The 27424-nt window shown below is 37.5% G+C and overlaps 1 protein-coding gene across 1 annotated transcript in view; it reads left to right on the top strand.

Moving 5' to 3' along the window:
- The window catches only part of LOC106083326 (allatostatin-A receptor), a 59542-nt gene that overhangs the window by 10360 nt on the left and 21758 nt on the right, over positions 1-27424 (top strand). The window contains exons 2-3 of the mRNA XM_013246263.2: positions 21026-21298; positions 24849-25007. Coding sequence (XP_013101717.1) covers positions 21026-21298; positions 24849-25007 — 432 coding nt within the window. The remainder of the gene's footprint in view (positions 1-21025; positions 21299-24848; positions 25008-27424) is intronic.

Here is a 27424-nt window from a genome sequence, read left to right as displayed (position 1 = left end):
ACGGAAGATCTTGGACTGAATTTAAAGTAAAACTACTTCAAATGATCAATACCCTCGGAAAGATGGATAAGATTATCGTCGACAATGAACTCGGATTTAAAGCCATACCGATGCAGCAATTTCTAACAGAGGAAAACATAGAAATACACTATACGTCTAACAGCAACCATACATCAAACGCCGACATCGAACGATTACATAACACAATAAATGAACATTTAAGACTACTACGACATGACGACAGGAACAATAGCGAGACAATAGAGGAAAAAATGATTAGAATCATAGGATTCTATAATAATACTATTCACAGTACCACCGGACATAAACCTATAGATTTTATTAATGGAAAAATTCACGAAGACTCCTATAAAGGTATACACGATCTAATGGTCTCGAAAAAGGAAAAGACAATTCATAAACGAAACGAAGGTAAAGAAGATGTTATTCTGGAAGATGGAACAAACTTCATTAAAGAAATTAGAGGTGGCAAAAATCACAGGAAATACAGGAAAATAGATAGTAGAAAGATAGACAATGATCACATAGAAAATACTGTAACAAAATTAAAATATTATAAAACACATGTTAAACCAAAGAAGCAATACCAAGACAGAGACAATCCGACAATAACTACATAGAAATAACTTTCAATTCTTTCCAGGCTATGGACCGGATACTGATATTGACTTTAATTACAACTATTACGGCTCAAACGATGGACATCCAGGACTTAACTAACAATAACGGATACGTACCAATAAAGACAGGAGAATTCAGACCTATTGAATATTATAGTAAAATCTTACACATCTTGAATCTGACCGAATACGAACGCACACTGGATATTATAACGGAAAACATCAATGCCCTCAGAATGACTACATTTAATAATAAACCCCTTTTAGACACAATTGATAAGAACTTTGAATTACTTCAAGTTAAAGTTGATAATTTACATCCTCGTCTTAAATCAAAACGCGGACTAGCGAATATAATAGGAAAAGGACTTAAACTAATAGCAGGAACAATGGATAGTGACGACGAATTAGAAATAGAAGACAAACTTAAATCTCTCAATGACAGACAAATTAATCTGACTGGAAAATTAAATACATTTACACAAGTTAATAATTTTCTATCCTTACAAATACAAAACATAACAAACCATATAAATCGACAACAATACAAAATCGGCAAATACTTAGACGATTTCAAAAACATCCTTCAAAACAAGATAGCTACGCTAGAAGACGAATTTACGTACATGACACAAATTTACCAAATAAATAACGACATTCTCTTATTCAAAGACCATATAGACGATATAGGACAGATAATATTTTCTAGTAAATTAGGAATAATCCCTTCAAACATCCTAACCAAAACAGAACTAGACCTCATAACCGACTTTGACAGCTATAAGGATATTAAAGTTTCAGTTGCATTTCATAACGAAAGTTTAGTAATTATTCTACAAATTCCACATTTGTCTGAAAACTACTTTTCAAGAATTCAGTTCGAACCAATACCAAATATGTTAAATAAATCTATTATACTCGACACAAACGAGGTATTAGTTGACTTAAACAATAATATATTCGAAAATAATGTGAAAAACAAATTAATGAAAAATATGATAAAAGTAAACAACGAATGTCTAAAGAATATTTTACTATTTGAAGAGGCAAATTGCCCAATGGAATTTTTGAAAGACACAGAGATAATAGAAATAATTCCAGGTGTCTTAATATTTAAAAATTTTCTTTCAAATATTACTCATAACTGTAACAAAATGAAACTAAAACAAACTGGAAATTTTATAATCAAATTTGAAAACTGCCAAATTGATGCTTTAAATAAAACATATATGAATGTAAACATAAAAATTTATGATAAAATCATTTTACCCAATATTTTAACAAAGGTTAAAGAAACCGAACATTTTACACTGAATAATATAAAACTCGAATCCCTTTTCATGGAACAAATAAAATATAAAAATAACCTAGATCAAATCATTTACCATAACAATAAATTTACAATAATAAGTAACAGTATCGATGTAATAATAGTAATATGTATAATAACTATATGCGTAATGTTAATTTCTAAATCCAAACAAAAATTTGTAATTTCGTCGGAGCCTCATACTAACGGTGGGGGTGTTACGACATCAAAAATAGAAATTATATAAAAACAAACAAATTACAATTAAAACTACAAATCAGCAAAATTATTTGGAACGACATTTAAGATTCCAAATAATTTTATACATTCGATTTTGTTATTTCCAAAATTCCAAATAATTTTATACATTAAATTTTATTATTTCCAAAATCGGATATGTCATCACAAAATATTTTGCATCAACCCAATTGTTAAATTGTTTGTAACGACAATGTTGCGATTCCAAATAATTTCACTCTTTCAATAAAAATGCTTTGTAAGACATTTTGAATCCAACACTTAAAATTCCATAGACTTTTATAACACTGTTTCGTTCCCAACAACGATGGAAGCAGGAAACGAAACAGACTTAACAAATAAGCAAGAACCAAAAACGCTTTGTAAGATATTTTTAAGTAATATAAGTCATTGTGGACAACTAACATGTAGAATGAAATAACATTAATAAAACAGAATTATTCTCACCTCCAAATCGCTTGGACGTTTTTTTATTTTGAGTTGCCCTATCGAAATAATCGAAGGGATTACGATTCAATTTTTTTTATTTCAATATCGAGTTGAAATAATAAGTCTTAAACTTGAATCGGACTGCACTCAATGATATGTGAGAAGTTTGCCCCCGTTCCTTAGTGGAATGTTGATGGGCAAAATTTGCAATTTGCAATCAATCTCCAAAGGTTCACCAAAGACATCTGAACATTCAATTCGATTCTCTTCAATGGGATTTAAGGGATTAAAACATAACGAACCTACTTTAGACCCACTCTATTATAGGCAAACCAATGCGATTATGGAAATGGGTATGCCGCAAAAACAAAAATACTTTTTTAATACTTTGGGTTTTTGTTTCTAGCGAAGACTTCTTGGCCCTGCAGTTAGTGAATGTACCCTTCAAACATCCATCCCTCGGTATCCCTCATAACTTATGCTAAAATATTCATTATCCATGGCATGGCATGGTATATATCTGCCGCCCAACGCCCTCCACCGGCCTCCTTGAGTTATTATCTTGTCTATGAAAACTTTCCCAATAAAATTAATTATTTACTCTGAAATTTACATTTCTTTGGTGAAATGTAGGTCTGATTTTGCCCTCATTTCTCCATACACATAAGAAAAATTAAATGTATTTATAATTTCCGTTCACAGGCCACAGAGCAAATTAATTTATTCACCAACAACAACAACAACTGCACCATTATTTGGCCATCATTATGATGTTCCAGCACTGAAAGCTTCTTAAATTTTGGCCAAAAATGTTGTGGAAAATCTTCTAGTAAATATTTTTGTGTTTGCAAACAACAATGGCAAAGGTCAGATAAATCAAAGCCTTTGATTTATATGCCACATTCCATGATAACAAATTACGGGCATTTCATAAAATGGATACTCCTATTGAAAGACCATTTGAATGACTTCCAATTGAGCATTGAACATAGAAGCATATGGACATTTGCCATTTCAAACATAATGCTGGTCCAGTATTTATGTTCGTACTAATTATGCACTACTAGAATATGTAAATGGACAATAACGTCCTAGCTAATATTTAGAATTAAATATAAGTCGTGTTTTTAGGGCAAACCAAGCACTAAGTGAGGTCATATATGATGTTATGCTTGAACTTATCATGAGCATGTATGGTCGGCATAAATGATCATATGAACCAAATATCAGTCCATTAGTACCAATAGTGGGGGAGGGGCGCTTCATAAAGCTCAATATATGTATAACTAGCTGGACAGGGCCCGCTCCACTGCGCCTTCTTTAACTTCGCCCTGAATGTGTATATCGTATTTGTGCCACTGTAGCCTATGTCCGTTTACAACGCTGAACGCCTGCGTTCAAATCCTGGCAATAACATCGGCCAAAGTTTAAAGCGGTGGTGATCCCCTCTTAATGTTGGCCACATTTGCCATGCATGGTCATGACAAAAATTCTCCCCAAAGAGATGTTGCACTGCGGCATGCCACTCGGACTCGACTATAAAAAAAAGTCCCTTATCATTGAGTTTAAACTTGAATCGAAAAACGTTCATTGATGTGTGAGAAGTGTGCCCCTTCTCGGTTCCTGGGTGAATTTTTACTCCACTCCTATTTTGAGTCCTATATTATCGTACTGGTAATTACTTGCGGTTTAGAGAGACACTTGGCCCTCAATGTACATATACGCTTCGTGCTCTACTTTCAAATGTATTTTACATGAGCCCCATTATGGCATGATCGGCAAATAAATTCTGTTTGAGGGTGGGATGGACCCCAGGGATTCTGTGAGAGTGCAAACAACTTTCGAACGAATCGCATCCGAGATCTGGTGGTTTTAAAAATTAGGGTAATGAGAAGTGCTTTTTAGGGGAGGAATGGCACGTCCGACTTTTCGACTCAAATAGGGATATCAAATTCGTGCCGCACTCCCAATTCCATTTAATGTGAACCCCATATTGCCATGGTCAGTAAATATGAGATATTTGGAGGGTGTTTTGGAGCTGGAGTGGCCACCGGCGCTTTGCCCTGAAAATAGATATCAAATTCGTTCTTTACTCCCAAATACCATTGAATTGAGCTCCATATAGCCATAATCGAAAATGAAGTTCAGCTTAGGGGGTGCTTTAGGACGTACCCCCAAATACTTGGATACAAAATTGGATATCAAATTCGTTTTCTACTCTCAAATACTTTTCATTTGAGTCCCATATTGTCATAATGGGTCAATCAACCTATTTGACTTATTTTTGGAAAGAAAAGCTCCACCTAGACTTGAACACAAATTTCAATGTCATATTCGTAATCTACTCCCAAACACCTTTCATTTGTGTCCCTTATAGACATGGTTGACTAATATGCCCATTTGGGGTTACTAGGGGCTGGGCGTCCTCCCATTACTTGAACCCATTTTTTTTTTATATATGTAATCCACTGTCATATACTTTTCACGGGAAGCCCATGTTGACATGAACGTCGAATATATTTGTGTTTAGGAAGTTTTTGGGTTGGGGAGGCCCGCTGGGTATTTGGACCCGAATTTTAATGCGATATTCGTTTTCTAGTCTCCAATACCTTTCATTTGATGGTTTTAGATGGAGTTTTTTATCTAAAAATTACTTAGCCTATGTTTCCTTCCAGACAAACTAACACAATCTGTAAAAATTTTAAGAAAATTGGTTCAGCCGTTTTTGAGTCAATACGAAACAAACAAAAAAACCAAGTCCCATATAGTCATGATGGGTCATATGCCCATTTAAAACGTTTTTGGGGGGTAAGGTGACCCCCTGTACTTCAATCTGATTTTGTATGCCATATTCGTAATCTACTCTCGAATACCTTTCATTTGAGGCCGATATTGACATGAGCGTCCACTTTGTCTGTTTGGGGGAAATTTGGGGTTGGGGCACTTAGACCCAAATTTTAATACCATATTCGTATTCTATTTTCCAATACCTTTCATTTGATACCTATATTGTCTGGATACTTTGAATTTTGAGTGGTGTTTTTTGGGTAAAGGGGGAGAGTCCGCCCCCTTCCGAAATCAACAAATTACAAAGCCTATTTTCCTTCCTGACCATATTCGCAATCTACACCCGAATACCTTTCATTTGAGTCCCATATTGTCGTGATCGATCAAAAAAAATATTTTATGGGGTTTTGGGGTTGGGGCGGCCCCACAGTTACTTGGACCCGAATTTTAATATGAATTTCGTACTCTACTCCTGAATGCCTTTCATTTGAGTACATATTGTCCCTATCGGTCCTCTTTTATTTTTGGGTAGTTCTTTTGGGGTAAGGGGAGGGTCCGCCCCCTTCCGATATCAATATATGAAAATTTCAAGATAATCGGTTCAGCGGTTTTTGAAGTCTATACGGAACACACAAACAATCGCAAATTAATTTTTATATATAAGATTTCCCTAATAAAATCGTATTGCTTATTTTAAAAACACTTCTATTGTATATTATTGAATGCTATTTGTATAGTGTCACTTCAAAGTTCATGCAACATTTAGTTGTATGATTGCAAATGTTAGGCTCAAGTACACTCTCATGTTGTACACATTCAAATTGATATATAAACATAATTATCATATTGAAATGGAATAAAATAACTTAATGTTTGATTTATGATTTTAAAAATGGCACCCCACCTTCTCCACCTCCACCTCCGCACAAGTGCAAGCACTTGCAACACTTCACCAATATCAGAATCAATGATCATCATGATAACTGTTTGAATGAATGTTCCGATAACTCCATAATAGGCAATATGTGAATTAGAATGTGCATTGGCCTGTAATAAATCGAAACGAATCGAATCGAATGAATTTGCTCATCAAATATCAATTCAAATATTACATCACATATTAAAGTGCTCCATTGAATATTTTTAGTAATTAGGTAGAAAGAATTTGCCTCCAATTAATCCATTGCACTTTCCCATACTTTTATTTTAAGAATTTCCTAATTGATTTCATAGCTCTTTGCAATATGAGTTAACATTGAGTAATTGCAGACATTTTATTGTTTTCCACACTTAGAAAGCCAGAAAATTCAAAAGAGTTTTCTTCAAAGGTTACATTTAAAAAGCACTGTGTAGTAAACCAATTTTAGTCAATATCTTGAAAAAAATTCAAATACCTTCAGTAATGATGGTATACCATCTCTCAACGTTTATCATATATTCGTAACTTTGCAAAATGGTTTTGGAATAAAAAGACCACGACTTTGTAAAGCCCCATTCGAAAATTTTCGTTTCAAGATATTTACTACAACAACAGGGTATTTTTTATACCCAACACCGTAGGATATTCTTATTATACCCTACACCACTACTGGGGTACAGGGTATTATAACTTAGTGAATTAGTTTGTAACACCCAAAAGGAAGAGAGATAGACCCATTGATAAGTATATCGATCGACCCAGAATCACTTTCTGATGCGATTTAGCTATGTCCGTCCGTCTGTCTGTACAAACTACAAGTCGCAATTTTCAAATTTGGTATGGGCATGTTTTTCGGCCTACAGACGAAGCCTATCGAAATTGGAAAAAATCGGTTCTGATTTGGATATAGCTTCCATATATATGTTCGTCCGATTTGCAGAAATAATGCAAATAAATAGTCATTTGTTAACCAATTATCTCGAAATTTGGCATGAAGGGTTTTCTTATGACTCCCAATATTGCTGGTGAATTTTATAGAAATCGGTTCAGATTCGGATACAGCTTCCGATTTCCAGTAATAATGCAATAAAATAGTCATTTGTTAACCGATTATCTCGAAATTTAGCAAGAAGGGTTTTCGTATGGCTCTCAATATTGCTGGTGAATTTTATAGAAATCGGTTCAGATTTGGATATAGCTCCCATATATTTGTTTGTCCAATTTGCAGTAATACAACAATAAAATGGTCATTTATTAACCGATTCTTTCGAAATTTGGCAGGAAGGATTTTCTTATGACTCTCGATATTAATATTTAATATTATAGAAATCGGTTCAGATTTGGATATAGCTCCCATATAAATGTTCGTCCGATTTGCAGTAATACTGCAATAAAATTGTCATTTGTTGACCGATTCTCTTGAAATTGGGTAGGAAGGATTTTCTTATGAACCCCAATTTTGCTGGTGAATTTTATAGAAATCGGTTCAGATTTAGATATAGCTCCCATCTATATGTTCGTCCGATTTGCAGTAATACAGCAATAGCAATAAAATGGTTATCACTCCTAGACCCACTGCAAGCGCATTTATTGACCAATCTTCCCAAAACTTTGTACAACGCTTTCCTCGGCAAATTCCACAATATCCATAAAGTTTGATCGAAATCGGTTTAGATTTAGATATAGCACCCATCTCTCGTCATTTGTCAACCGTAGTTATTACATTTGGAATATATTTTCATTGCTCGAAATTTAATACAGTAATTTTAATAACCTATCTGAATACATCCGCCGAGGTCCATCAAAATTGGTTCAGAATTAGATATAATCCCACTTCTGTATTTATGGGGTAGGTGTAGGTGTCGTCACCGCCCGACTTTTGCCTTTCCTTACTGGTTTTTATACCCTCCACCATAGGATGGGAGGTATACTAATTTCGTCATTTTGTTTGTAACTACTCGAAATATTCGTCTGAGACCCCATAAACTATGTATTCTTCATCGTCGCGACATATTATGTCGATCTAGCCATGTCCGTCCGTCCGTCTGTCCGTCCGTCTGTCCGTAACGCTAACTTTCGAAGGAGTAAAGCTAGCCGCTTCAAATTTTGCACAAATACTTTTTATTAGTGTATGTTGGTTGGTATTGTAAATGGGCCAAATCGGTTCATGTTTTGATATAGCTGCCATATAAAACGACCTTGGGTCTTGACTTCTTGAGCCTTTAGAAGGCGCAATTCTTATTCGATTGGAATGAAATTTTGCACGTAGTGTTTTGGTATCACTTCCAATAACTGCGCCAAGTATGGATTAAGTCGGTTCATGTTTTGATATCGGATGATAATCTGGTATAGCTGTCATATAAACCGATCTATTGTAGAATCTTGACTTCTTGAGCCAATAGAGCGCGCAATTCTTATCCGATTTGGCTGAAATTTTGCATGAGGTGTTTTGTTATGATATCCAACAACTGTGCTAAGTATGGCGTAAATCGGTATGGACACTGATATAGCTGCCATATAAACCGATCTGCGATCTTGACTTCTTGAACCTCTAGATGGCGCAATTCTTATCCGATTTGCAGAAATTTTGTACAACGGTTTCTCTCATGACCTTTAATATACATGTCTTATATTGTCTGAATCGATTAATAGCTTGATACAGCTCCCATATAAACCTATCTCCCGATTTTGCTTCTTGAGCCCCTACAAGGCGCAATCCTTATCCGAATGAACTGAAATATTACACAATGACTTCTACAATGTTCAGCATTCATTTGTGGTCCGAATCGGACTATAATTTGATAGCGCTGCAATAACATAACACTTCTTATTCAAAATTCTATGTTTGTCTAAAAAGATATACCGCGCATAGAACCCGACACATGCGATTCGGCCCGGCTGAACTCTTAAAATTCTTAAGACGATTTAACGATGTCCGTGTGTCTGTCCGTCCGTCTGTTGTAATCACTCTACAGGCTTTAAAAATTGAGATATTGAGCTGAAATTAGGCACAGATACGTCTTTTCTGATGCAAGCTGGTTAAGTTCTTGAACGGGCCAAATCGGACCATATTTCAATATAGCAGCTATATAGACCGATTTTCCCATAAAGGATCTAATGAAATTTGAAACAGTGAGTAGTTTAAGGCTTCCCGACAACTGACCCAAACAAGGTTCAGATCGGATTATATTCAGATATAGCTACCATACAGACCTATCTCCCGATAAAGGGTTTAAAGCCCATAAAAGCTTCATATAATTGCCCAATTTCACTAACATTTGAAATAATGGGTTATTTTAAGCCTCCCAACATCTGACCTAAGTATAGTTCAGATCGGACCATATTTAGATATGGCTGCCATATAGACCGATCTGCCGATAAAGGGACTGAAGCCCATAAATGCATTGTTTTTATCCGATTTCGCTGAAATTTAAAACAGTGAGTAGTTTTAGTCCTACCAACATCTGACCCAAATATGGTTTAGATCGGGCTATATTTAGATATAGCTGCCATATAGACCGATCTGCTGATAAAGGGTCTAGTGCCCATAAAAACTTTAATTATTGCCCACTTTCGCCGAAATTTGAAAAAAGTTGGTTATTTTCAACCCCCTGACATCTGACCTAAGTATGGTTCAGATCGGACTATATTTAGATATAGCTGCCATATAGACCGATCCTCAAATGTTGTTTAAAAGTTCAAACATTTTTTATGGATTCATTCAAATGCCTTACACCTTTAATTTAATATCAGCAGACAGTGTTTGCTGTCATCAGCAGACTAATTTCTTTGGGTGTAAGCAACCTTAAAAATATTTTCATAAAATATAATGTGCCAAATGTGAAAGTTATTAAATCTTTTTTGCTTTTTTTATATAAACATTTTAAATATAGAAAAATAAAATGTACTTCTCAATCTTTAATTTTTTTTGAGACCTTGTATGCGATAACCGTACATGTGTTTTTTGTTTAAATGGCAATTTAAAATTTTGCTACACATGAATTCGAAAGTTTGTTGAAAATAAAACACGCATTAAAGCAAGAAGAAGAAATTTTGAACTATAATCAAATTGAGAAAGAACTCTTATTAAAATTTATTTGAATTTTCGAAATTTATTTTTAATCTAGTGTTAATGTGTTTATAAGCATGATGTGTGAATAACATTTAAATAGTACCTGAAAACGCCAACCCCTGCCACCGATATATTGTTCATCGTGCAATCGACGAGCATAAAGAAGATTTCTTAATTAGATATCTATGGTAAAAAAAAAATCCAATGAACTTGGACAAGAGAAGTGGTAAGGTCTGAATGTGAAGTACATTGGTTTTTCTAAGAAATATAGCAGAGTGGTTGTTTGACTTCATATGTATACTTTTTGTTTTATTTTAATACCCTCCACCATATGATGGGTGTATACTAATTTCGTCATTCCGTTTGTAACACCTCGAAATATGCGTCTTAGACCCCATTAAGTATATATATTTTCTTGATCGTCATGACATATAAAGTCGGTCTAGCCATGTCCTTCCGTCTGTCCTTCCATCTGTCCGTCCGTCTGACTGTCGAAATCACACTACCTTCCAAAGGAGTAAATCTAGGTGCTTAACACATTTTAGGCCATCTTTAAACGTAAGGCTTTAGAGTGAATGAATAAAGACAATCTAGCATTTTGTGGCGTTGAATATGTATAATTTGAGTGTTCCAAATGGAAAAGCAAAATGTCCAACACTTTGGTGGTAGTTATAAAAACATATAGCGCAAATAAAAGTTGGGTCCAAGTACTTGGGGGGTCGCCCCAGATCCAAAACCCCTTAAAATAGGTTTATTTGACGATCATGACAATATGGGACTCAAATGAAAAGTATTCGGGAGTAGATTACGAATATGGTCAGGAAGTAGAAATAGACTTTATAATTTATTGATAACGGAAGGGAGCGGACCCTCCCCCGTTACCCCAAAAACACCATCCAAAATTAACAGTGGACCGATAAGGACAATATGGGTATCAAATGAAAAGTATGCTGGAGTAGATAACCAATTTGGCATACAAATTCATGTCGAATAATAGGGGGTCGCCCCACCCCCCACAAAAAACGCCCAAAAAGGGGACACTAGCCAATCACGGATATATGGGAGTCGGTTTGTTTGTTTCATATAGACTGAAAAACAGCAGAACCGATTTTCTCGACATTTTCGCATATTGTGAAGGTTCGTCTGGCAGGAAACATAGGCTATATAATTTTTCGGTATCGGAAGGGGGACGGACCCTCCCCCTTATTCCAAAAACGCAACCCAAAATCAAAAGTGGACCGATCGGGACAATATAGGTATCAATTGAAAGGTAATGGCGAGTAGAATACGAATATGGTTTTAAAATTTGAGTCTAAGTACCCATCGGGCCGCCCCATTCCCAAAACATCCCAAACAGAAAATAGAACGTAATGGGACGTCGCCCACCCCTACTACCCCCAAATGGGCATATTAGCCGATCATGGCTATATGGGACTAAAATGAAAGGTATTAGATTGCGAATATGACATTTAATTTAGCATTCAAGTCTAGGTGGCGCTTTTTCTCTTAAAGATACGTCAAATGGGTTACTTGACCCATTATGACAATATGGGACTCAAATTAAAAGTATTTGAAAGTAGAAAACGAATTTGATATCCAATTTTGGAGCCAAGTGTTTTGGGGTACGTCCTAAAGCACTCCCTAAACTGAACTACATTTCTGTTGGGAATAAAAAACGAATTTGATATCTGTTTTTAATGCAAAGTGCCGGTGGCCGTCCCAGTCCCAGACCCAAAACACCCTCCACATAACCGACCATGGCAATATGGGACTCACATTAAAGGGATTTGGAAGTTCGGCACGAATTTGATATGCATATTTGAGTCGAAATGTCGGAGGTGCCATCCCTCCCCTAATGAGAACATTACCCTATGGAAGAACATTACCACCAGGAACTGAGAAGGGGCAAATTCCCACACATCATTGAGTGCTTTCCGATTCAAGTTTAAACTCAATTATAAGGGACCTTTTTATAGACGAGTCCGAGTCTGCGTCCCGCAGTGCGACACCTCTTTGGGGATAATTTTTTTAATGACCATGCTTGGCATTGTACCTCGCAAATGTAGCCAACATTAAGAGGGGACAAACACCGCTTTGTTCGATGTTCTCGCCAGGATTCGAACGCGTTCAGCGTCATAGGCTACAATGGCAAGAATTCGATATCCACCCTAAAGAGGTATTAGAGAGTTAAAGAAGGCACAGCGGAGCTGGCCGGGTTCAGCTTGTTATATTATAATAATGAGTTAAAAGCTAAAATCATAAAAATTATCCACTCATTCAAAAAACATTACAGATGCCATCCATGGTGGAGGGTATATAAGATTCGACCCAGCCGAAAGCTATAACTTCTTTTTTTAGTAATTTTGAACTAATTGATTTATTTCTCGTAAATGTCATCCTTAAATGGCTTCACAAATTCCATTTCACTAAATGTGGCTAAATACTATAGCGTTAAATGAAAAATGTATTATACGCTTTTGGCAAGAAAAACATTTTCAATTGCCCATTTCTTTAAATTGCTTTTGTATTTCAAATAGTTTCGATTGCCCACAATTGGAAAAGCTTCCAATTTGGTCCCATAAAGGCGAAACGCTTAATTTCAAAATGTAATCACCGGCAATGAAGATAATGATGTTGATGATGCTAATAATGATGTTGAATTCGGAACGATGATGATGTCCATGATGGAGGTAGTGGCATGGATAATGGCTAAAATCTGCCTCAGGTATCTATCTGCCTTGCAGCAAAGCTGATGGTTATTCATTCACTCATTCGCGCCCATTCGCCCCTAAGCGCCCATCCCCCGCTTATCACAATACTTCTGTTGACGAGGTGTCGATGATTGAATGGCCATAAATTGAAGAATTTTGTTAAACGTTCGACGTTTAATGCCATACGCTGCTTCGCTTGTGGGATAAGTCAACAAAAGCGGCAACACATTCATGCATCGAAAAACACATGGTCAATATGCTATGACCGACCAAACGAAACGAAACGAATGAAAAAAACTAACGCAGGCAAACACTCTCACACAATTGTTAGCTCCTCCAATGCGATAGATATTCGCATGTGTGCAAGCTGTTAGCAGGAATTTTGTGTGTAAACGGTTTTAGGCGCTGTTGCGGAAGGTGTGCACATTAAGCGAGTCATGTGACATGCAACAAATGCCTTTGCTCCCAAGGATAAAGACTTGGATTTTGCCATATCCTACAACACTTATGTTAATTTGTTACAAAAATCTAATTCATAAAATTTTCTATTTAATTTCCATACAACGAGCTTAACAAGGAAATAAGTGACAAAATTGTAATTGCAAGGCAAAGGGAAATTTTTAAAAAGTCCTTAACTCTTAAGGGTTTATTTTTAATAACCTTATATCCTTTTATATCTCGATGAGGCAAAACTGACTTTTTTATGCTCTGCACAAGTCAATGATCATCTGACCATTGGCTCTGACCATCGCATCTTGAAGCAAGCGGCTCGTGTCACCGAGGGATATATGTACGATCACACATGACTCATGCGGTGGGGGCCGCACTCGGAAAGCTATAAAAAAAATACTCTGACAAACGAAACAAGTAAAAAGGCGTTAAGTTCGGCCAGGCCGAACTTTGGATACCCACCACCTCGGGTATATATGTAAACTACCTTTTGTCAAAATCCGGTGAAAAATGCATACCTTAAGCCCCATAGCAACTATTTCGAAATTTGTTCCGATTTGGACCAAATACTACCGAGTCGTTGTTCAATTGTGTATAACAAAATATTGGTCTTTTTAGTAGCTATAGATATAGCTAAATAAACCGATCTGAACCATATACGACACGGATGTCGAAAATCCTAACAAATTCGGATTATAAATGCGCCTTTTATGGGGCCAAGAGTTTAAAATCGAGATATCGGTCTATATGACAGCTATATCCAAACCTAGACCAATTTGGGCCAAGTTATAGAAGAATGCCAAAGAGCCTAACACAACTCACTGTCCCAAATTTCGGCGAAATCGGAAAATAAATACACCTTTTATGGACCCAACGCCTAAAATCGAAAGATCGGTCTATATGGCAGCTATATTCAAATCTGGACCGATCTGAGCCAAATTGAAGAAGGATGTAGAAGGGCCTAACGCAACTCACTGTTCCAACTCCGTTTGGAACACATCGAAATATCCATTCCCGACCCCATAAAGTATATATATTCTTGATCAGCGTAAAAATCTAAGACGATCTAGCCATGTCCGTCGATTTGTCCATCTGTCTGTTGAAATTCCATTTCGTTGTAGCTGCTATGGGGCATAATGTATGCATTTTTCACCTGATTTTGACGAAATTAGGTGAAAAATGCTCCTGAATACCCACCCGAGGTGGTGAGTAGTCATAGAAAATGTTGTATTGGCATAGGCAGAGCGATGAGGACCGCGCCCACTAGGGCACTAGAGACTGAGATCTGTTTTAGACTGCCTGACCATAATACGGTCCTGTCGGCGGAGACCCGGGCGATCACGGAATGCGTGAAGTGGTGTGATGCTAACGCCATCTCTGAGGATGACAAAATCAGCATCGTTTGGGTGCCGGGCCATAACAGAGTAAGGGGGAATGAAAGGGCAGACGATTTGGCGGTGAAGGTCAGAGGACTGCTGTCAATAAACTTGATTATCCCGAAGCCTTTCGGATCGACGCAGTCCGGGTTAAGGAAGTGGGCCACGAATGCGCATACAACATTGTGGAACAGCAAAACGGTCGGTAGGACGGCGAAAATCCTATGGGGGGATCCAGCTCGTTCAAAGACGAGGCTATTACTGAAAGGAAGTAAGAAGGAGGTCAGTATAGCTATTGGTATCATAACGGGACACATAGGACTACGAGCTCACTTATGTATCAGTGCAACAAGTGATAGCATGTGTAGGGCATGCGAGGAAGATGTTGGAGCATTGCCTTGGTCATTGCCCGGCGAGAGACACAATATCAGACATGAACCAACTTAGGAGAGTGGTATTGAAAACAATTCAGGATTTTGTAAGTAGCACGGAATTCCTAAATTAAAATTTTCTTTTTAGAGGTTATTTTATAGTTTTACTGGCAAGCCGATTACAGGCTTAGTGGCATGGGGCGGATTTATATCTGCACCCTCTTTTCAACCTAACCTATCCTTGGGGTTTTATAGAGGAAGTGATAAAGAATAAAAGTTCGCTACTCATGTGATGTTCTAATTGGGATTTAATATACAAAGTAACACTAGTTGAAAGTCGGCTAGGTTATATAGACCATTTCAAGCTTCATACAATTACAAAAAAAGGGAATGTGGAAACTTTTGCAGTAAGCCATATTGGCTTTAGGATATCATTTGCATTTTAAATTCTTCCTAATAACTTCCCCTTACGAAAAGTCCACGAAGACTTATAGGGAATAGAAAATTATTTAGAAAACGTCTACTCTTTGCGAAAGTCGACTTTGATAAAGTCGAAAAGTCGATATTTGCTATTTTGGTAAAAGTTTAAAAGTCTACTTTTCGTCCAAACTTGGGATCCCTACGCTCACCCAATTTGGGCTTCCCCACAAATTTTTATGCAGATAAAAATCTGCATAAAATATCCAGTAAATGGGGTCAACTAAAATCAAAGACGAACCAAAACGCGTCCAAGCAAAACAGATGTCAAAAGAAAGGAGTTAGACTACACTGAAAACATTGTTGTACTAATTGTAAGGGTTCGAACCAAAGATTAGCAAGCTTAATTTAAAGATTATAAATTTTTCAACTTTTTTATCCTTAAATTTGCGTCTTTTTATTAAAGAACAAAATCTAAAATGAGGGTCAAAATATCGTTGAAAGTAAGGAAAATGACCTTGGGACACGACAACACTGAACCGTTGTTAAGGACGCCAAATAGCCTTCCAAAAAGGAAATGCTAAGTTGTCTCGTGCACTCTCGTGACACGAGACAGTATGCTTTCAAAAATTCAATTTTGAGTACACCTTTCGTCGATCATATTCACAGCAGTAAGCCGATGTTACTGTAGGGTATCATATCAACGCTTTAATTCTCTCAACATCCATCATATAGACTTTCACAACAACCAGCACGAATGGTATCATCCCATTTGGCTATATGTTCCCACTTTCCCTCCTCCCACTGAGATACACATTCCTCAAAAACGAGGAAGAGCATTTAGAATGAAACAAACACAAGAGCCCCCTTCTAGCAAACAGAAAGAAAAAAAATTGAAACGTATTTTGCAAAAATTTGAAAATTATTAACAATTTCGTTGCCGATTGTTGTTGTTGTTGTTGTCGTTGTTGTTTATTTTTCTCGATGTCTGTGGAAAAATACAACAACGTAAACGCAACACAAACAGGAGCGTCAGCAACAACCAGCTAACAATCCAACTGGCCCAAATGGCCCAGCACCGGCTGGCAACCTGCTGTTTTATTTTATGATGAGCTGACACCCCAACCCGTCTCTTTTTGCCACTCCCTCCCTCTTGCAGTTATTCGCCGACAATCATGCGATTGTTTGCACTTCCAAATACCGGGGAGAATGAGATACATATGTATATACGAGTACGAAAATCCATGGAAATCGCATTGTGGGTGTTAGTGTTTCAGTGTTGGTGTGTGTAGTGCCCTACACTGGCCAAGGAATGAAACTCCAAATGATTTGTTATGGCATGCTGCATACGATCGAGTGAACCTACACACATGCAAGGCTACTAAAGGGGAGAGATGGTAAGTGGGAGGCAAACCAGATGGATGTATGGTTAGATGATTGGAAGACTTTTTCCTATGGTCAGTATGTTGGCTTGGTTGAGTAGGTGGGTGTGTGTATATGTGTGTGTGTGTGGTGATGTTGTTATTGCCTTGTTTTGGGATTGTTTGTAACATCGAAGAGATATGTTTTGTTTTGCTAATAATACACACATAATAAAGTCGTAAAACTCGTTGCAAATACAAGTTTTTACGATTTTTTGAATAAACATTAAACTTTTCTATTTAACACTTGCACATAGCATGGAGTGTACATCAGGCTGGCTATACAAGAAAATTAAAGCACTAAGATGCGGATTTGTAAAAAAAAACATGTGAAATAAAAACAAATTTTTTATCCGTATAATACCCTACACCTAACCTATAAGTACAACGTGGAAGCTATATCCAATTCTGAACCATTTTTGATGGACCTCGGCGAGCAAAAATATGTTCGAACTGTAATAATACCGGTTGACAAATGACAACATTATTGCAAATTACCCAAAATCTGACGAACATATATATGGCAGCTATAACTAATACCGAACCGATTTCCATGAAATTCACCAACAATGTTGAGAGTCATTAGAAAATACTTCCTGCCAAATTTCGAGAGAATCGGGTAACAAATGATCATTTTATTGCATCATTACTGCAAATCGGACGAACATATATGTGGGAGCTATATCCAAATCTGAACCGATTTCTATGAAATTAACCTGTTAAGTCGGGAGTCATAAGAAAATCTTTCCTGACAAATTTCGAGAGAATCGGGTAACAAATGACCATTTTATTGCTGTATTACTGGAAATCGGACGAACATATATGTGGGAGCTGTATCCAAATCTGAACCGATTTCTATGAAATTAACCTGTTATGTCGGAAGTCATAAGAAAATCTCTCCTGACAAATTTTGAGAAAATCGGTTAACAAATGACCGTTTTATTGTACTATTACTGCAAATCGGACGATCATATATATGGAAGCAATATCCAAATCTGAACCGTTTTTTTCCAATTTCAATAGGCCGAAAAACACGGCCATACCGAATTTGAAGACGATCGGATGAATATTGCGACCTGACATAGATTACGAATATGGTCAGGAAGTAGGAATAGCCTTTATAATTTATTTATAACGGAAGGGGGCGGACCCTCCCCCGTTACCCCAAAAACACCACCCAAAATCAAAAGTGGACCCATAAGGATAATATGGGTATCAAATGAAAAGTATGCGGGAGTAGATAACGAATCTGGCATACAAATTCATGTCGAAGTATTGGGGTCACCCCACCCCCACAAAAACGCCTAAAATGGGCACATTATCCAATCACGGATATATGGGACTCTGTTTGTTTGTTCCGTATACACTGAATAATGGCAGAACCGAGTTTCTGGAAATTTTCGCATATCACGTAGGTTGGTCTTGAAGGGAACATAGGCTATATAATTTTTCGGTATCGGAAGGGGGACGGACCCTCCCCCTTATGCCAAAAGCACAACCCAAAATTAAAAGTGAACCGATCGGAACTATGTAGGTATCAAATGAAAGGTATTGGAGAGTACAATACGAATATGGTATTAAAATGATGGTCTAAGTACCCATCCGGCCGCCCCAACCCCAAAACCAGCAAACAGATATATTGGACGTTCATTTCAATATGGGGCTCAAATGAAAGGTATTCGGGAGTAGATTTGGAATCTGCCATACAAAATCAGATCGAATTATAAGGGGTCACGCTACCCCTCAAAAACGCCATTAGACCCATTATGACTATAGGATACTTGGCTGAACCCACCCCCAAATAGTCATATTATCCAACCTATAGCCATGGGACTCGAATTTAAGGTATTATATATATATATATATATATATATATATATACGATATGACATTAAAATTTGCGTTTCAGTGTAGGTGGAGCTTTTCCTCCTAAAGATACGTCAAATGGGTTATTTGACCCATTATGACAATATGAGACTCAAACGAAAGTTATTTAAGAGTAGCCAACTGTTTTGGGGTACGCTCTAAAGCACCCCCTAAACTGAACTTAATTTTCGTAGAATACGAATATGGTATTAAAATTTGGGTCTAAGTACACATCGGGCCGCCCCGATCCGATGGGGGTATTGGGAGTTCGCCCACCCCCAAATGGGCATATTATCCGACCATGGCTACATGGGACTCAAATGAAAGGTATTAGGGAGTAGATTACGAATTTGAAGCCACATTTATTATCCGATTTTGCTGAAATTCGGTACAGTGAGTTGTGTTAGGCCCTTCGAAATCCTTCGCCAATTTGGCCCAGATCGGTCCAGATGTGGATACAGCTGCCCATAAAAGGCGCATTTATTGGCCGATATCCCTGAAATTTGAGACAGTGAGTTCTGTTAAGCCCCTTGACATACTTCTGCAATATGGCTCAGATCGGTCCAGATTTAGATATAGTTGCCATATAGACCGATCTTTAGAATTAGGGTCTTAGGCCCATAAAAGCCACATTTATTATCCGATTTTGCTGAAATTCGGTACAGTGAGTTGTGTTAGGCCCTTTCACATCTTTCTTCAATATGGCCTTGATCGGTTCAGATTTGGATATAGCTGCCATATAGACCGATCTCTCGTTTTAAGGTTTTGAGCCCATAACAGGCGCATTTATTATTCGATATCGCTGAAATTTCAGACAGTGAGTTGTGTTAGGCTCTTCGACATTTTTCTGCAACTTGGCCCAAATCGGTCCAGATTTGGATATAGCTGCCATGTAGACTGATATCTCGATTTAAAGTCTTGGCCCCATAAAAGGCGCATTTGTAATCCGATTTCACTGAAATTTGACACAGTGAGTTATGTTAGGCTTTTCCACATACGTGTTGTATATGGTTCAGATCAGATTATTTTTAGATATAGCTACTAAAAAGACCAACATTTTGTAATACACAATTGAACAATGAGTTGTTCTTATTAGTATTTGGTCCAAATTGGAACATAATTCGATATAACTGCAATGGGGCATAAGGTGTGCAATATTCACCGGATTTTGACGAAAGCTGGTTTACATAGATGCCCAAGGTGGTGGGTATCCAAAGTTCGGCCCGGCCGAACTTACCACCTTTTTCTTGTTTAATATTTTATTCAACGATTAATATATGTCGTCAAATGTGTTCAGTACTTGATCGATTTGCTCGAATTTCCTTTTCTTGTTTGCTATATTTGATACGTCCTAATATTCCTGCATGCAGTAGCGAGAACTTTTTTTTTTGGTGTATTTGAATTGTTAACAAATTTTATGCTTGTCATTTGGTGTGAGAGATATCATAGTTAATTTTTATAGTTTCTTCAGCATTACTATCACTGAACATATGAAACGAATAAAATGAGAAAACGATACAAACTCGTTATTTGTTTTTCAATTTATTGTCCAATCATATGAATTGTACAATTACAAAAAGTAGTTAAAATAGTTTGCCATACACATTTTGGAAGAGCTTTAAAACTTATTTTTTAGAACGAAAACAAATTCATTTTGATGCATTTTTTATCTCATATAGGAACTTTCAATTATTCTTAAATTAAAATCTATATTCGTTAAAAAAAATCCATTACCTTTCACTTTCGTAAAGTTTTTGCTAATTCTTTGAATGGAAGATTAATATCTTGATGATGATTTAGAACTGGGGTTCAATTCTCTTTCTATGAAAACAAAAATATTTCGTTTTCTTCATTTCATGTTTTCATAGAAAAAGAGAATTGAGCCCTCTCGAAATACTAAAAAAAATATTTTCAAAGTAATTCAAACTTCACAATTTTTGCCGCCCATGTTTCCTTTAACCTTTTAAAAAAGTTTGGTATTTTCTTTTCTACTTTTAGCAAATCCATGGTGCAACATACACGCAGGAACTGTGTCGGTTCATGGAAAATAGTTTTCTATCACCGTCCGTTTATCAGATTATATTCTTCGCCACTTCGTATCTGCTGCCGTTAATGGTCATTAGCGGTCTGTATGTGAGAATGATAACAAGCTTATGGCGACATGGCACCTCAGTGCGTATGTCAGTGGAATCACAGCGTGGACGGAAACGTGTGACACGTTTGGTTGTTGTTGTGGTAATAGCATTTGCCTCATTATGGCTACCAATACAGGTGAGTGCAGCGACATGGATAAGGCTGTGAATGGGAATGTGAATGAAGGAGTAGAAAAAATGCTAGTGATACTAGGATTACTGGGAAAGCCCGACATGGGGCTCTAGTTTGCTATTTAGAAGCAAAAATTTCAGTATACATACGAAGCGAAATTGGATTACTGTAACCGTTGGGTTGAATATTCGCCTGTTGTTTTTACCACGACGTTAAACGCCACTTTAACTAAAATTCCCCTTCAAAATTTAACATTTATTGGTTAATAACCATATGCCACAATTTTTGCCTAGGGTATTTTAGATATGCTAGCAATGCCTGGATGCAGAAGATCTTGACCCTAAAACATTGTATGGTTCTAAGGAGGACGAATTTTTGGATAGGGTAATTTTGGTGAGACTGTCAACCCGCTGAGACTTGGTGGCTAATTTTGTGATTTTCTTTTTTATACCCACCACTCAAGGACGGGAGTATATTTTCTTTTTGTCACTCCGTATGCAACACTTCGAAATGTCCATTTCCGACTCTTTAAGTATATATACAATTTGATTGTCGTAAAAATACAGATTATCTAGTCAGATCCATCTGTCTGTCTGTCTCAATGTTAAAATCACAATACGGTTTTTATGCATTCGGCCGGGCCTAATGTTGGATACCCACCACCATGCATTCTGCTATTTCACCCAAATCAGATAATAATTGGGCCCTTTAGAGGCCAAAGAAGTCAAGATCGCAGATGCCAGTTTATATGGCAGCTATATCAGGTTATGGACCGATTTCAACCATGCTTAGAACATTTGAAGAAAGTCATAACAAAACATGTCATGCAAAGTTGCAGCGAAATTGGATAGGATTTCCGCTCTCTAAAGGCTCAAGAAGTCAAGACCCGAGATCGGTTTATATGACAGCTATATCAGGTCATGAGCCGATTTCACCCATAGTCGGCACAGCTGTTGAAAGTCATAACAAAGCGCCTCATGCAAAATTTCAGCGAAATCGGATAAGAATTGCGGCCTCTTTTGGCTCATCATATCAGGTTAAAGACGGATTTGAACCGTACTTAACACAGTTGTTGAACATCATAACAAAACTCTTCATGCAAAGATTCAGCCAAATCGGATAGAAATTGCGCCCTCTAGTGGCTCAGGAAGTCAAGATCCAAGATCGGTTTATATCGCAGCTATATCTAAACATGGACCGATATGGCCCATTTACAATCCCAACCGACCTACAGCTTTACTCCTTCGAAAGTGAGCGTCCTTGTCCTTCCTGACAGACGGACGGACAAAGGGACAGACGGACGGACTCGGCTAAATCGACTTAAAATTACATGACGATCAAGACGGACATACGGACGGACAGACGGACAGATGGACAGACGGACAAACGGACGAACAGACAGATGGACAGACGGACGGACAGACGGACGAACAGATGGACGGGCACACGGACGGACAGACGGACGGACGGACGGACAGACAGACGGACGGACAGACGGACGGACGGACAGACGGACGAACAGACAGACGGACGGACAGACAGACGGATGGGCAGACAGACGGGCGGACAGACCGACGGACTGACATCATTAAATCGTCTTAGAATTTTAGGACGATCCGAAATATACATGTGTTGCAAACGGAATGACTAACTGAAAAAATTCAGTTAAATTTTTATACCCACCACCATAGGGTAGGGGATTACTAATCTTGTGACTTCTCGAGCTGCTGGAAGCCTCAATTTCAAAGTGGACCGATCGGGACAATATGGTATTCAAATTAAAAGTATTAAAGAGTAAAGTACGAATTTCATAATAAAAGTTGGGTCCAAGTACCTGGGGGGCGCCCCAGCCCCAAAACGCCTTAAAATAGAGTTATTTGACGATCATCACCATATGGGACTCAAATGAAAGGTATTCGGGAGTAGATTACATATATGATCAGGAAGAAGAAACATGCTTTATAATTTGTTAATATCGGAAGGGGCGGACCCTCACCGTTACCCCAAAAATACCACCCAAAATCACAAGTGGACCGATAAAGACAATATGGATATCAAATGAAAGGTATTAAAGAGTAGAATACTGATATGGGGATAAAAATTGGGTCCAAGTACCCAAAAAGGTGCCCTAACCCCAAAATATTTAAAAACAGACAAATTGGTGTTCCATATCAATATGGGTCTTAAATGAAAAGTATTCGGGAGTAGATTACGAATCTGCCATACAAAATCAGATCGAAGTGTAGGAGGAAACAAATTTTGGGATTGGATTAAAAATATGACATTAAAACTTGCGTTCAAGTCAAGGTGGCTCTTTTCCTCCTAAAAGTATGTCGAATAGATAATTTGACCCATTATGACAATATGGGACTCAAATGAAAGGTATTTGAGAGTAGAAAACGAATTTGATATGCAATTTTGGGGGTACGCCCTAAATCACCCCTTTAAACTGAACTTTTTTTCCGACTCAAGCAATATGGAGCATATTTGAGTCGAAATGTCTCCCATAAAAAGCACTTCTCAAATCTCGGAGATTGGTAATGCGATTAGTACGAAATTTTTTGCACTCTAACCATCACCAAAAAATACATGGTTTCTATTGTTGGGGACGGGTGCCGCGGGGATAGCCCAAAACCCGCCAAATGGATATATAGACCAATCACGGCAAAATATAGAGCCATGTGTTTGGGGAGCCGCCCCACCCCAAAATGCCTCCCTATAATATAAAAGCTATTTGGGGTGGCTATTTATTGATTTTCCGGAAATTTATATTCATTTTCGGGACAAAGACCCTGGGGTCCAACCCACTTTCAAACACAACTTTATGGGACTCATACAAAATGTTTCTGAAAGTAGAGCACGTATCTTATATTTGCTTTGATGGCCAAGTGACCACCCCCGAAATACCCCCTAAACTCGAGATATTTATCAATGCAGTAATATGGGGCTCAAAAGAAAGACAAGAGTAAAAATTTGCCCAGGACCGAGCAAAGAAAAAATGTTCATACATCAATGAGTGCTTTTCGATTCAAGTTGAGTTTATCAACGATAAGGGACCACCTCTTTGTGGATAATGGTATGGTCCCTCGCAAATGTCGCCAGCACTAAGATAGGATAACCACCGCTTTAAATGTTGTCCGAATTTCCGCCCGGATTCGAACGCAGGCATTCAGCGTCATAGGCGGACATAGGCTACAGTAGCTCGATATCCATATTCAGGGCGAAGTGTCCCCACCCTAAATAGATGTTAGAGAGTTTAAGAAGGCGCAGCGGAGCGGGCCCTGTCCAGCTAGTATATATATGTTTGCCCCCCATTCTATGGTAGTGGGTACAAAAATGATTGAATCGATAAACTTTTTAATTGAATACATTTTTAGTTGTAACCAAATTTTGTGTTGAAATTATTATCGTAATTGTTTTTCGTATAAACTTAGCGAAATATTCATGGTGATGAATTTACCCGTAGCAAATTTTAAGCCCTTGTTTCAATGTAAATTTAATTTGCATTTTTAATAAACTTCATATTATTAATGTTAACATTCTCTTGCATCCACAGATAATTTTGCTACTCAAGGCGCTGGACATTTATCAAGCAACAACAAAATTCACAGTGATTTTACAAATAATTGCCCAGACCTTAGCCTACACCAGTTCGTGCATTAATCCTGTCCTCTATGCATTTTTATCGGATAATTTTCGCAAGGCCTTTTACAAGGTAAGTAAATAAGCAAAATTAGCTCCTTAACATCTTAGCCACAGCAAATCGGAAAGTAGTTAACAAATAACCCAAAGCCGCCATGACAACGCAAGACCTGCAAAAGCAATACAGTTGCCTTCCAGATGACATGACTTGTACTCGTGTGGTCATGTGGCCTTACATAGCCAGAAATGCCTGTAGGCTTTGCTACATGGCTACATGGCTGATACAGAGATTGCCTTTTAATTGGCAAAGGCATTGTGTTCAACGCCACACAGGCAATATGGCCAGCAACGGTGAATGCCAAAGTACGACTATTTATAAATATTTGCACGTTTAACTGTGCGTTTTCGCATTTTATTGCCATCCAACGAACAAAAATGCCAATTAAGTGTTAAAAGACTTTTAACATATTTGTTTCGTTTGTTTCGATTCTTGGTAACAGAAATTCAGCCGGAATTTTTTTCCGTCCGTCTTCATGTGCCACCTTCCAGCATTTGCCAATGCATTCATTTCACTTTGGAGGCGCATTCCACGTCTCCCGTTTGTCTTGTGTGTATGGCTAAGTAAATATTTATCAATATTAATTAATTAATTTCTTCCAAGGAGATTTCGTGAGAAAAACATTTCATTTATTTTTGTTGGAAGTGTAACGTTGTTGCATTGTTTATGCCAAACGAAGAATATTTGCTCTGATTACAATACAAGATAATAAAGACTGTGTTCTTCTTCTGCCCTGTAGCATGAACAATGGCAAAAGGAAGGGGAGGCATCAAGAATTGAAAAGGCCTTCATATAATTAGCCATATTCAGCATAATCTGAGCTGTTGGCATCATCACTATGACATTTGTTATTTCACCGATGTCCTGGGCGGTAAGGACCTCATTATCCATAATTAAGTTGAGATTCTTAAATCTGCATCCCTTTGAAGTATTAACTACGGGTAACCTTCATATGTTGGTGATTAAAATAGTATCCGATTCAAATGTGCGGAGTCTTTTCAACTCCAAATAATCCCCAAGATGATATTTACATAGATTTACATATTAAGCGCAAAACGTGCATTTACACCGAAACTTTAAGGGAATTAAAGGTTATAGGAAGTAGAATACGAATCTGGTATTAATAGGAGATAATCAGTGGAACCGTCATGGCTTTAAATCATTTTAAATATAAACAAGAAGTGCACTTGACTGAAAAATATTTGTACACTTTCATATCTAATTTGTTTAAAAAATAAATACATAACAAGTAAACGCGTGCTAAGTTAGGCCGGGCCGAATCTTGGGAACCCACCAGCATGGATTCTGCTAAAATATTGGAGCTATTTATATCTAATAATAGACCGAATTAGACCGCTCTTGGAGCCGTTGTTGAGAGTCATAACAGAACACTATATGCAAAATTTCCACCGAATCGGATGAAAATTGCGGCTTCCAGGGGCTCAGGAAGTCAAATTGGCAGATCGGTTTATATGGTAGCTATATTAGGTTATAAACCGATTTAGACTGTGTTTGGCACAGTTGTTGAAAGTCATAACAGAACGCCATGTGCAAAAATTCAGCCAAATCGAACAAAAATTGCGGCTTGTAGGGACTCAAGAATTCAAATCGGAAGATCGGTTTATATGGGAGCTATATCCAAATCTGAACCGATATAGCCCATTTGCCATCTTCAATGACCTACATCAATATTAAGTATCTGTGCAAAATTTCAAGCTGCCAGCTCTACGCGTTCGACCGCTATCGTGATTTCAAAAGACGGACTAGATCGAATCAGAATTTCGAGATGATCAAGAATATGGGATCCTAGATCAATATTTCCAGGTGTTACAAATGAAATGACTAGATTAGAATATCCCCATCCTATGGTGGTGGGTATAAAAGTAATTGTTTCGCCACACACGGTTGGGATTTAAAAGACTCCAGAATTGTGGAAGATGGTCCTTTTCACTAACGAAAGCAAGTTTTGCATATCTGGCATAAAAAGAGACAGGTGTAAGCGCGCCAAGTTCGGCCGGGCTGATTCTTATATAGCCTCCACCATGCATCGCATTTGCCAAGTCCTTTGAATAACTTATTCAAATATATATGACCTATACCAAGACAATGTCCGATATGGACCGTACTCCACATGGCTGTTAAAAATCATAGAATAATACCACCCCCAATATTTCCGGCATATCAAATTACAATTGTGCCCTTCAGTGGCTCAAAGTATCAATTTGGGAGATCGGTTTATATGGCAGCTATATCAGGTTATACACCGATTTAGGCCATACCAGATATAGATGTTGGAAGACATACCAAAACGACTTATGCAAAATTTCAACCAAATTGGATAAGAATTGCGACCTCTATAAGCTCAAGAAGTCTATTCGGGAGATCGGTTTATATAGGCTCTTCGACACTCCTCTTCAAATTGGGCCAGATTG

The sequence above is a fragment of the Stomoxys calcitrans genome, chromosome 2 (genome assembly GCF_963082655.1).
Source record: "Stomoxys calcitrans chromosome 2, idStoCalc2.1, whole genome shotgun sequence".
NCBI lineage: Eukaryota > Metazoa > Arthropoda > Insecta > Diptera > Muscidae > Stomoxys > Stomoxys calcitrans.
This window is presented reverse-complemented; position numbering and strand designations above follow the sequence as displayed.